This window comes from Silene latifolia, chromosome 2 (genome assembly GCF_048544455.1).
Source record: "Silene latifolia isolate original U9 population chromosome 2, ASM4854445v1, whole genome shotgun sequence".
Lineage (NCBI taxonomy): Eukaryota > Viridiplantae > Streptophyta > Magnoliopsida > Caryophyllales > Caryophyllaceae > Silene > Silene latifolia.
The window spans coordinates 180,297,724-180,310,279 of NC_133527.1; the positions used below are offsets into that span (position 1 = coordinate 180,297,724).

The following is a 12,556-nucleotide window of genomic DNA, read 5'->3' on the forward strand; positions in this document are numbered from 1 at the left end:
TTTAACCCGTCATAAACTTGTGACAGATAAATATCTGTCAGAAACGAGAATTTTTAATAATTTAATACCTTCTTTTCTAAAAAAAATGTACTGATTTTATATTATTGCTATTCCGTACCATTTATTTTGCGCGAAAGTGGTAATTTACCCCCTTAACTTTCTTCAATGGTGAAATTAAGCCCCTTAACTTTCAATTGTAGCAATCAAGCCCCATAACTTTAACAAAAAGTGAAATGCAACCCCAATTTTTATTTTCACTTAAATTTCAAGAAAAAATCATCTTATATTTATATTATACAACTAATAATACATAAAAATTACTAATTTTAACCTTCTTAATTTATATAAGTTTAGTTATTCATCTAAAGAATAATTTTACATTCATCTATATTAAACAAAATAAAAATATGATACAATTTTATGAGCTATTCTTACCTTTAGAATAAATTGTCTAAAATTGTAAAATTATAAAAAATATTCGTTATTATAATTACAGATTAAAATTTATAAATTTATAAAATTAAATTTTATATTTGATTAATTGGATTATAAAAATGAATTTTGGTGGAATTTCATGAAAAATTAAATAATGGGGTCTAATTTCACTTTTAAAACATAATGGACTAATTTCACCATTGAATAAAGTTAAAGGGACAACCACTTCCGCGATTTATTTTGAGAACGGCTCTCGGACACGTGCTCCTAGTTGTTAGTTGTAGTTGTAAACCACTCTCGGTGCTTAATGCAATTTTACTCGTTCCCGCAAAAATTACGCATCACCAATTCACCAGGAAAAAAAAAAAAATTTAAAATGAGCTTCAAACCATTTACCGTTACCGGAGATGCTATCCTCACGGTGCTCTGTCACCGACAAAACTACCTCTCTCCTAAACTATACCGTAAGCACTCCGTGGGCCACGTCATGGATGTCGTCTACCCGAGTCGGTGGAATCGGTGCCTCAGCACCAGCACCGAGTCAACTCACTCCGAGTTCTCCGACTCGGAAAACGCATACGAGGTGTTAGGAATTTCGGAGACCAGCTCATTTGAGGAAATTAAGGTTTCGTTTCGGAAGTTGGCCAAAGAAACGCATCCTGATCTTGTTTCTTCCTCCGAGGCCGATTCGAAACGTTTCGTAGAAATTCTCGCTGCGTACGAGGTACTCTTCGTCTTAGATTATTCGTCGTAAGCGTTAATTTCGATGAACTAGTAACGTCGTTTAATCTCGACAATTCGCGATGATTTGAGGTATTTATGTAAGACCGTCGTATGGTGTACATTGGTCCTGTGATAGCTTGTGCATTTGTTAATTGTTAATTCATATCATCTATTGATACCGACAAATGAGGTGCATAAACCGTTATAAAGCTGTTGTATGCGGTATCTTATACGAGAATTTGTGTAGTGAAGTATATGGAAAATGTGATAGTTCAATTTCTGAAATCATCTATTGATACCGACAAATGAGGTGCAGCTCTTGTATGCGGTATCTTATTCGAGAATTTGTGTATTGAAGTGTATGGAAAATGTGTATACTACAATTTCTGAAAAAAGATGATTGTTAATTGTTATTCATGTACGAACCAAATGAGTTGCATAAACCGTTATAATAGCCTACAATCTACCTTGTATGTACCGTATCATGCGAAGTTTCAGAAAGTTGTTAATTGTATTTTGTCAAATATTTTTAGGAGAAACGAGGAAAGTGTTAAAGAGTTTAGTTGCACACTTCCTACAGCTTAGACTTTTGGTTGAGATGGTTTATTTGATAGTTCCGAGAACCTAGAGTTAGATTGTGGACAGATACAATTTGTTCAGCCCATTGTTATTTGTGGATTTTACATGCTAAGTTTTGTTAGTTAATTTGTTACCCGTTTTTGTTGTGGTATTTTCTTGCTCCAATGCAAGAAAAGCTTGAGATCCCTTTAGTATGTGCTTGTGCTCGTGATGCTGAATTGCAAAATTGGTAAATGTAGAATACACATATTGTTTTCTGTTTGATCCTACAAATATAGGGTATTCTAGTGCAATTATTTGGCTGTTTTTATGTGGAAATTAGTTTGATGATTAGTAAATAATCTTGTCCCAGATACTATCGGACCCAACTAAGAGAGCTCTATATGATCAATATTTGATGACTACCCGGCAAATTATGCAAAAACATGTAAGACACGATTCAAACTATCATGTTTATGAAACCTATGTCACCACAACAAAGCAAATGGAGGTTGTCGAATGGTTGAGATGGTATCGTTATGCTGTCAAAGAGATATTGAATGAAAGAAGTTTGCCAGCTGGTAGTGGTTATTTCGATGTGCTCCAGAGAGAGTTTTATTCAGCCGTACATTCGGCATATTTTGGTCCTGAAATTTTATCTCTGGACCTTCTTCCTGACCGTTTTGAGGCAGAGGAGAGGTCTGTTTATGAAACTCCTGACGTGCTGCACTTGGTTTCGGGCCGTGATCTTTTTGGATTTGTTCGGATAGCTGATGGCGTTATTGAATTATCGGATGTCTCTCATAAAAAACTGAGTACTTCTGCACATGTAGATTCAGATTTGTGTCAACCTTTGGACACTTTGGGCTGTCAAACGAATGTTGCTGACGTGGATGATGGTCAGCCTCCAAAAAGGAATTTGGAAGGTGTCAAACATCATGTTTCAGATGCGTACAAGGACTTGGAATTGCACGTGTGTGGTAGGCTAATTGCCATGGCAACTAGAGTCCCTCCTAAAGTCGCTACTTGGGAGTTAGACAAGGAGACTTCCCATGATCAGATACATGTTTTTCTTAATTTACATGAAGGTGCGTCAGTTTCAAGGAACCTCTTGGGGAGAATTACTGGACTAGGGACAAACCCTGATGAGAGTGCGTGTGATGTGTATGATACCAGTGGTTCGAAGACACATGTGATCCTGAAGCACAGAACACCACTGGTTTGTCTTATCATTGTTTTCTCATATTTCTTTCATAAGTACGAGTTACCAGACTCGCCACCTTTCCCTCTCCTATCTCTTGCTTATGAGCTAGCCATGAACTATCTAAGATCACTCATGGTAGCTTTGAGCATTTCTATGCCCCTTTTATAATATAAACTTCAAGCTTTATTCTTTTTTTTTTTAATCTTAATACACCACCATACTGTTCCTGAAGTTGCTGAAATTTTTATGCTTGCACCTTACTCAGTTGCTTTTAGTGGTCACAAGGTTTCACGTAAACCAAGTGGAAAATATGGCCTGTCTTTTCTTGTCTATGTTTTTTAGAGGAGCTGTGGTGGTTGTCAAGAATTATTCTTTAACATGGTTAAAACTGCTTCTCTGATTTCTACTACCCCTGCGGCTCCGCTGCCTCACGTAGCATAATGTGTCATCCCGTGGTAAAAGTCCTGACCTTAGTGAACTGTGAATGGATAATTTGCTAAAGCATAGGTAACTGACCTAGTACCGTGGGTTAGTTAACAGTTTAACTTCAATCCTCAGTGTGCGTTATTTGTGCTCGGAGTGTTGAGGCAGCTAAATGGATGGCTTCAGTTCAATTGGGAGAAGCAATTTTCTGCAGTGTTGCTGTACACCAGCTATATGGCCCTATATCCTATTGACCGACATATTTTTTCTCAGTCAGTGGCTCATTGCATCTTGAGCATAGTTTACCTTTTTTGTCTTGGCTTCTGACATAATTTTGGACTTTTGGTTAAGTGATTCTGAACTGTAACAATTCCAGATTATTGGATGGAGCAATTAAAGGCTTATTGCCCTGTAACCTAGTTACGTGAGAGTGGAAGGTTCTTGGTTTGGTGTCTAACTTGAGTCTTGACATTTGGCTTTGCCTTTTCAGTATAGTTGTCTTCGTTGAAAGAACTTTACCGGTTAAGTTGAACTGTATTTTGTGATGCTTCTTGTTCCAGGTGAAACACATGCACTGGTTTCAAGTGGGAGATGATGTTTCAATATGTGAGTGTCGATGCACCAGGGCTCGGTTGCCGCCTAGCAAGTGAGTTTCTCCTTGTCCGATCTCCCCATAAATGCTGAAGAAGTAGCAAATTGCTAGAACACTTAAGCAACAACTCAGTGTTTTCTCCAATTTTCAGTGATTCCTCGTGTTCTAATATACTAATTCTCAGTTACCCTCATGAAGTAGTACGAATTTTCATAAATTATACAATAACAGTTGCTCCAAGCACATACAAGTATACAAGAGAATAATAATAGTTTATACGGCTTTGAAAAATGTCTGATTAAAATAACGTATGCCTTCATACAGAGACAGACACATAACCTTTGCAGTTGCCCGGCTACCTCATAGTGGTGCTGTACTGCCATGTCAGTTATCTACTGACTTGAAGAATATGTGATTTTGTGCTGTTTAGTTTTTTAGGCTAGGGAAAGAGATCGATGCAAGTATGGTGGAATGGTATTTTCTATATTTTGATAAATATATTTCAGCTGCAGCTCCATAGTTCTCTTTTCTTACAGATATTGGCTGTTTGAACCGCGCTGTAGCACGCATGATATAGGCGGTTGGTACGTGGAAACTTATGGCAGGGATAATAAAAGGAAAACTGTTCCATCACAAAGATATTGGGATGGATTTAATTATCACCAAGAGTTTGAAAAGTAAGCAAACCTCTCATATTATTTTACGGCTATGTTGTTCTTATTCTAGGAGTTTGCTGGATTCTTTAGATTTTTTATTGGCACATAAAATGCTAACTTTTAACGGTTATTTCACATTTCGAATAGGACCTCATCGTCCTTTGTTTGGCCGCAGGAGACTCCACCCTGCAGTTTATTTGCTTGGCCTAGCATATCGGACACTTGATATGGAAAATGCGAGGAGCACAAAACAAACTTTATGGGGAATTGCTGATGGAAAATTGTCAAGAATAATTAGCTGGTGCAAGAAATTCATTTAGGCGCAATAAGCATATAACCTTCTTGGTTGCCAAGTTAATTTCGTTTGGACTTTGCAGTCGTAAAGCTTCCATCTGATGGTGTTGATGGATAGTTTTGGGGTTCTGATTTTTAGGTTTAGATATGGAATGCGTTTAGCTCCAAGCTCCTATAGTCAATTTCAACACTCTGAAGAATTTTCTCAAGAGGATTGTGTTAATCTACTGCCACAACTTTTAAGCTGGTTCTGAGTGTTTGCCCTTCGGGATGCACTTGTGATTGCTATGATTATTTATCTGTGTCTACACATGTAGAAACCTAGTACGCACAGATTGAATAAGGTTGAACTAATTAACCCCAAACTGATTTGGTTGCTTAGAGCATACATTGTCTACCCATGGTTTGATCACTGTTTAGTCTGTTTTACCGTCAATGGTCAAGATTTTGCTTGAGGTTAGCTTAATAATTCTGGTCCATGCCTGTTATGCAAGACTACAATCAAGATCATGGTAGTCAGGGTTGTGTGTCGGTATGGCTGTCCTACTTTCCTCGCTCTCTTTATTTTTGGGTCTAGTTCTGTCTTTGAGGGGAAGTGAGCTTTCTTATGTATCTTATATGAAATTTTGTGTTGATATCTGTAGCTGGTATAGCTGGAGAGATTTCTTCTATGATGAAAGTGTCATGGAAAAACGTATTTTTCAAGTTCGGCTGAGATGAACAGCAGGCCCAGAAAATCAGAAACAAGCAGTGCTCCGAACTCAACCAGTTTCTGCTTCAACATTTTGATCACGAGATTCATCTGTAGGTCTGTCGTATGTATATCCATAAAAATATCAGTTCTGAGTATTTATTTTCTTTCATAATAAACTGCAGAGCTTTTTATTGTTGCTATACATGTGACTGCAGACTACATGCATCTCTTTCTGGTGGTATGAATGTAGATCAATTATATTTTACCTTATAGGAACCCCGGCTACCTGTCCCAGGCTAAGAACTGAAAGACAATATTATTGTGTCATCAGTTGTGTACCTCACAACCTATGTTACTTGGGGACGAATACATATCAAGTGTCGCGCATGACACAAAATTTGAGTTACGGAGACTTTGTCTTAATGAGGATCATGTATTGGGACAAATCTTCAAAACATAATTTTGATTATAAATGAGTTAGAGAGACTATTTAAAGTGAAATTCAAATGTGTATAAAAGCATGAGGCTTAAAATGGTCGAACATCATTCTGTATTCTTCATATACCATACTCTTCCTCTGCTTTTGTCATGCAAGACTCTCTTTTTGCATTCATTAGGAGCTGTGACAGGTAAGGATTTCATAGGACAGCTCACTAGGCTTAAGTTAGCCAAGATATAGAAGTAAACATATGTTTGTACTCTGGGCTCTGGTGGCTTCCCTATTTGCCCATCGTATCAAACCGGGGAGGTTCATGACGTTTCTTTTTCATTAAAACACCTATTGTATTAGTAATTTGTTAGCGTAGAAAGTGCGCTTATTTATTATTCTGCAGCTTGCTTCTTGCTGCTGTATTTATCTGATAAAAAAAGGAAAAACTATTTTCCGTATGAAATAAGTTGTGCAAATTTGTCCTTTTATTGGCCCCATTAACTGCAGCCTTAAAAGTTAGATAATGATTTTGTCTTGTCAGTATTCATTTGGTAGAATGACAACATTGATTTAATTATTACTGGATAAATATATGGTTTTGAAAATTCAACATTTGATTTCATTATTACTAAAAAATCTTGGAACAGTCATTAGGTAACCGAGTTTACTGATCTCCTAGCAGGTGGAAGTAGCATTCAATTATGTCATTGTCTGTTAATTATGCCACATGTGTCTTGGGACTCTTGGGAAATTTGTGCTGAATAATAGACTTTTCAATCATATCTTCTGATCTGTACTTTGAAACAAGCTATCTATCAACTTTAAGATTTATTGCTCTAATTGAGCAATTGATTGATTAAAGGCTAAACGTTAGTATAAGTGTCAATATGTGCCCTGTTTTTTTCTGCATTTTTGTTCAACTGATTGCAATAAAACCAAATCAAAATACAGGAGTCTTGACTCTGGAGGGAGCATATCTGCGTCAGGAGATGACTGTGAAACAGATTCCTGATCAACTTCATCAAACATCAACTTTATTCTACATTTTGCGGGTCTCTTTTTCAAATGGTTTTGCTTCTGTACTTCACTACCTCTTATGGTGAGAAAGCCAATGTTTCAAGATTATGCCGGGTTTTAGCATTGGCTGTCATAAACTCATAATAGCCCTGGCGCCCTGCTACGCTACCTAGGTACATTTTTCTAACTCTGATTCTGTCGACATTTAGAGTACTTCAGTGAACATCACCTGTTTAAATAATTTCTCCTTTTGTTCCAGTAATGTGTTACCCTATGTTCAAAATCCCCCTTGCAAAAAGAAGTTGGTGTAAATAATTGACTGGGATGAAGAGAGTATTAGGAAGGTATCCTTTATTTTCAAGAGGATAATAGCTTAATCCGCAGGTCCTTATCCCAGGCACGAATATTACAAGCATGTGTGTGCGCGCGCGTGTAGGAGCACCTGAGGTACTGGGATGATTTTGGGTGTGTGGATATGTGATTGAAGGTGGTGTTCATTTCAGTCACCTAATAGCTTGTTTGGTTTGATTGTATTATTTGAGACACTTAGAATTAGTGAATAAGAGCGCAAAGTCATCAAACATCATGGTAATGGAAGTTCGTTACATTGTCAAGATCTATGGCATGAAGTTCGAAATCTGATGATAGTAATCAAAACAGGAAATAGTTCTACTTGCCCTGACAAATGATACTTTTTTAATTTTCAGACATTAATTCATGGGAACTATCCAGTCATCAAAGGGGAAATGGATGGCAACATGACGGATCAAGGATCGAGATCAACTGGACAAGAGTTATATATCTGTATGCTAGACTAGATTTAGGACTTAGGAGTGAAGTTTGTTTCCGTGCCCATTTATGGATTCAAGTATTCTAATCTTGGTTTTGAATTGGTAACGACTAACGAATAAATGCATTATGTATATCTGCGATTGATACCTGACTAAGCTGAGATCAGTTCCTAATTTGCTGTGAAGAGTGTAGATTTACCGTCCTTCAACTTTGTAATTATTTGATGTAAATCGAGGGTGTCCACCGTCGATAACCGTGTATAATCCCTTCGTTGTAGGTGCTCTCACAAAGAGGCAAATGGCTGACCAAAGAGTTTGCTCCATTCTCATGGTTAAGGGAACGTACCCCTCAGTAACCGTGCATTCCTTGGGTACATTCCTTGGGTATGCTCGTGTCTTGGTTGAGATAAAAATTGGACAGGAATTCTCTACAGAGCTTGTTTTTGAGGATGAATTGGGAAAGACTCAGAGGGTAAGAGTTGTGTATGATTGGTTGCCCCTGTCCTGTGATAAGTGTAAGGGACTTGGACATACAGCTGATTTGTGCAGGGCTGATGGGAGAAAACCTCAGAAAGTTTGGCGGCCAAAGGACAAACCACAGGTTAAACCTGCTGCTGCTAATACAAAAACTGTGAAACCAACTCAGACACCCATTGCAAAACCTGTTCCTAAGCCCGTCTCTCCTCCTATCTCAGTGGTCACACCTATGGTGGAGCCAGTTGTCATAATGGAGACTCCTGCTATAGGACAGGAAAGGAATGATAATAGTCAGTCATTGCCAAGGAGGTTCATCAGTAAGCTGTTAAGGAATGATTCTGGGGAGCCTAGACTGTTTACCCCTAGAGGAATTACCTTCATGGATGCTTTGAACTTATCAATGCAAAAAGCAAGAACTGAAAGTAGGAAGAAATTGGGGTTCCAAGTTGCTAATTCTGAAAATGGGTAGCTTGGGATTTTGGAATGTGCGTGGTATGAATAAACTAAATAAACAACAAGATATTAGATGGTTTATTCACCAAAATAAATTAGGTTTATTTAGCTTACTAGAAACTAAAATAAAGGGGAGTAAGTGGAATAATGTTAGAAATACTATATGTAATGATTGGTCTCTTTGCACAAATAATAGCCATCACCCTGGTGGTCGTGTTTGGTTACTATGGGACCCTAACCTCTATCAGGTTGATATCTTAAGTATCACTGAGCAATGTATTCACTCTAAGGTGTATGATAAAATGCCGAAGGTGTCTTTCTTTTTCACTCTTGTCTATGGTTTTAACAAGATACAGGAAAGAGAAAGTTTGTGGGAAAGTATTAAAGGGTATAGTGCTTCTGTTGTTGGGCCTTGGTTAGTTTGTGGGGACTTTAACAGTATAACCTCTGTGGATGAAAGAATAGGGGGTGCTGATGTCACATGGGCTGAGATTGCTCCCATGAGAAGTATGATGAGTGGGTGTAATCTTCATGAGCTTAAGGTGACTGGTTCTTACTACACTTGGAATAACAAACATGAAAATGATACAAAGGTTTACAGCAGACTGGATAGGGTGATTGTCAATGATGATTGGATCCTTGCTTATCCTGATTCTGTGGCTCAGTTCTTGCCTGAAGGTCTATATGATCATTGCCCGTGTGTGATCACTCTGATTGAGAAACATATGAGGAAGAAGTCTGCCTTTAAGTACTTTAATATGTGGTCTATGGCTGCAAACTTTTCTGAAGTGGTCAAGGAGGGGTGGAATTGTGATATTCAGGGTACACCCATGTTCAGAGTTGTAAAAAAATTGAAGGGTTTAAAGAAGAAGTTGAAGACTCTAGATAAGGAACAGTTCAGTGATATTGAGAACCTTACTCATGTTACTGAACTTTCCTTAAAGCATTTCCAAGACCAGCTCTCAAAGGAACCCTTGAATCCTGAGTTGTGCAATGCTGAAAGAGAATGTGCACAGGACCTAGTAAATTTAACAAAGGCTAGGAATTCTTTTCTAGCTCAAAAAGCAAAGGAGAATTGGGTAAAAAATGGGGATGAGAATACTGCATTCTTTCATGCTAGTATTAAGAGAAGAAGGGCCTTTAACAGGGTTTATCATATCAAAGACAAAGAGGGGAAGCTGTGTACTATACCTCAAGGAATCAAATCTGCCTTTGAGGAGTATTACATAGGTTTGCTTGGCTCTTCAAATGGGGTGACTCCTGTTCATAAGGGGGTCATTAGAGCTGGTAAATGTTTAACTGATGAGCACAGGGAGATTCTTACCAGATTTGTTACTGATGATGAGATAAAAAATGCAATGTTCTCCATCCCTGGTTCTAAAGCCCCAGGTCGATGGGTATAGCCCCGATTCTTCAAGGACTCATGGGCCATTGTAGGGAAAGACATTTGCGTCTTTGTTAGAAATATGATTAGCTCGGGGAAAGTTTGAAGGAAGCTAATAACACCACTCTCACCTTGATCCCTAAAGTTCTTTGTGCAGCATGGTGTTACTCGATTCGGGCCCATTGCCTGTTGTAACACTGTTTATAAATGTATGGCCAAGGTGTTATGTTCAAGGTTAAGCCGTGTTTTGCCTGATATCATCCACCCTTCTCAGAGTGCTTTTGTTGCAGGAAGGGATATTGTGGGCAACATTTTAATATGCCAAGACCTCATCAAATTACATAATAGAAAGATATGTTCCCCTAGAATCATGATGAAGATAGACCTTCAAAAGGCGTATGATTCAATTGAATGGAGTTTTTTACATGATATGCTAGTCCATCTCCAATTTCCTAAGACTAGCATTGATCTTATTATGCAATGTGTGTCTTCCCCTTCTTACTCTTTAGCTTTGAATGAGGAAGTTTTTGTTTTTTTCAAAGGGAGAAGAGGGTTAAGGCAAGGGGACCCTCTTTCCCCCTTGCTGTTTACTATATGTCTGGATTATTTGAGTAGACTGTTTGGAGTGCTGCACAGGTTCCCTGGGTTTAAATTCCACCCATTATGCAATAAACTCAGCCTGAATCACTTGTGTTTTGCAGACGATTTGTTGCTATTTAGCAGGGGTGACTTGTATTCTATTACTCTAATGATGAGGGCCTTCAGTACTTTCTCTTTGGCGTCTGGACTCCACATGAACAGTAGCAAATCCAGTTTCTATTGTAATGGGGTGGGTGACAGTCTGGTAAAAGATATTGAGGCTCTTACTGGTATGAAGAGAGGCAGTATTCCCTTTAAGTACCTGGGTGTCAAAGTAATGCCTAAAAGACTGGGGGTGCTTGATTGTCAGTGCTTAGTTGATAAGGTCATTGAGAGAATACAGAGAATAGGGGCTAAACAATTGTCATATGCAGGGAGAGTTGTCCTTATTTCTGCAGTGCTTAGTGCTCTTCATAGTTATTGGGCAAGAATTTTCATGATCCCAAAACTAGTTCTCAAGAAGATTGACACAGTCTGTAGAGCTTTCCTCTGGTATGGTACTGAGAACAAAGAACGTCCTCATTTGGTAGCCTGGAATCAGATCTGTCAACCAAAGAAAAAAGGAGGTCTTGGTTTTAAAAATCTCTATCAGTGGAACATTGCTCTCATTGCAAAGTATGTGTGGTGGGTGGAGAAGAAAGCTGATCATTTGTGGGTTCGTTGGGTGCATGCTATTTATATAAAAGACAGGATATGGAAGGACTATGAGCCTTCTATAAGTTCTAGTTGGGCATGGAAACGTATTTGTGCAGTTAAGCACCAACTAAAGCAGCACATGTTTGATGATGACTGGAGGAGGAATGATCAGGAGTACTCTGTACAGCTGGGCTATTCTTGGCTGGCAGAGGATGTTGCTGATGTTCCATGGTACCCTTGGATCAGAAATAGGATAATGCTCCCCAAGCACGAGTTATTTATCTGGTTGGTTGCTCAAAACAGATTGCTCACTCAGGATAGATTGATGAAGATGAGTATTATTCCTGACAACTGTTGTTTCTTATGTGGAGCAGCTGAGGAAAACATTGATCATCTCTTTTTTCTGTGTCCTTTCAGTCAGCAGTGCAGGCAGCAGATTGCAGTCTGGTTGGGGTCCCCTCTCCCTGATCAGAATGTGATTACTTGGTGGCTAGGGCATAGGGATAGGTCTTTGTTGAGGAAGCAAATTGTTGCAGCTTGTTTGGCACATGTAATGTATAGCATATGACAGGTGAGGAATAGGTGTCGGCTTGAAAATGTATTGCCTTTGCCTGCTGTTGTTATAAAGCAGGTGAAGAAGATTTTTCTTATGCAATTGAGAGCTAGTTGTGTTGGTTCCAGTATTAGGAGTGTGCAAGACTGGATAACACGACTAGAATGAGTCTTGTATTGAGCTAGAGATTGATCTCTGGCAAATTTGTTTGGTTGGGCATTAATATAATCACTTACATTTCCCAAAAAAAAAAGGGAACGTACCCCTCTGTTTTTAGGAAATATCATTGGTACCCTAAATTTTATAAATTGTTCATAAAATACCCAAAATAACAAAATTTAAGTTTTTTAACAGTTAAATATAATAAAGAAAATACACTTAAATTGAGTAAACGATATTTGTGATAAATTTTTGACAAATTATCGCAAAAAAATCAATACAAATTGTATAAATTAAAACATTTAAAGAATTAGAGCTTTTTGGGTATTCTAGTTTTCATGAAGTTTAGAGATACTAATAATGTTTTCAAAATATAAAGAGGGTACCACATAAAACTCGAAAAAAAATACGTGTATCGGCGTATCGCGTAAAAAAACC

The 12,556-nt window shown here is 38.1% G+C and overlaps 1 protein-coding gene across 6 annotated transcripts; it reads left to right on the top strand.

Moving 5' to 3' along the window:
- Positions 1-680: 680 nt before the first annotated feature.
- LOC141643538 (uncharacterized) lies at positions 681-8,043 on the top strand. Of its 6 annotated transcripts, none has more exons than XM_074452732.1 (9): positions 709-1,159; positions 2,090-2,935; positions 3,904-3,989; positions 4,472-4,612; positions 4,767-5,417; positions 5,530-5,693; positions 6,961-7,199; positions 7,286-7,513; positions 7,734-8,043. In XM_074452732.1, the coding sequence occupies exons 1-5, from the start codon at positions 743-745 to the stop codon at positions 4,909-4,911; spliced, it is 1,635 nt and encodes a 544-aa protein (XP_074308833.1). In that variant the 5' UTR covers positions 709-742; the 3' UTR covers positions 4,912-5,417; positions 5,530-5,693; positions 6,961-7,199; positions 7,286-7,513; positions 7,734-8,043. The 6 variants fall into 6 exon arrangements, with proteins under 6 accessions (XP_074308838.1, XP_074308833.1, XP_074308832.1 ...); XM_074452731.1 differs by having other exon boundaries at positions 7,411-7,513; XM_074452733.1 differs by having other exon boundaries at positions 7,411-7,473.
- The last annotated feature ends 4,513 nt before the right edge of the window (positions 8,044-12,556 follow it).

Excerpts from the sequence above, each read along its gene's own strand:
- LOC141643538 (XM_074452737.1), top strand. The coding sequence starts at position 743 with ATGCAATTTTACTCGTTCCCGCAAAAATTACGCATCACCAATTCACCA. Across the intron at positions 2,936-3,903 it reads TGAAGCACAGAACACCACTG|GTGAAACACATGCACTGGTT; the intron begins GTTTGTCTTATC and ends TTCTTGTTCCAG. Across the intron at positions 4,613-4,766 it reads TATCACCAAGAGTTTGAAAA|GAGACTCCACCCTGCAGTTT; the intron begins GTAAGCAAACCT and ends GTTTGGCCGCAG.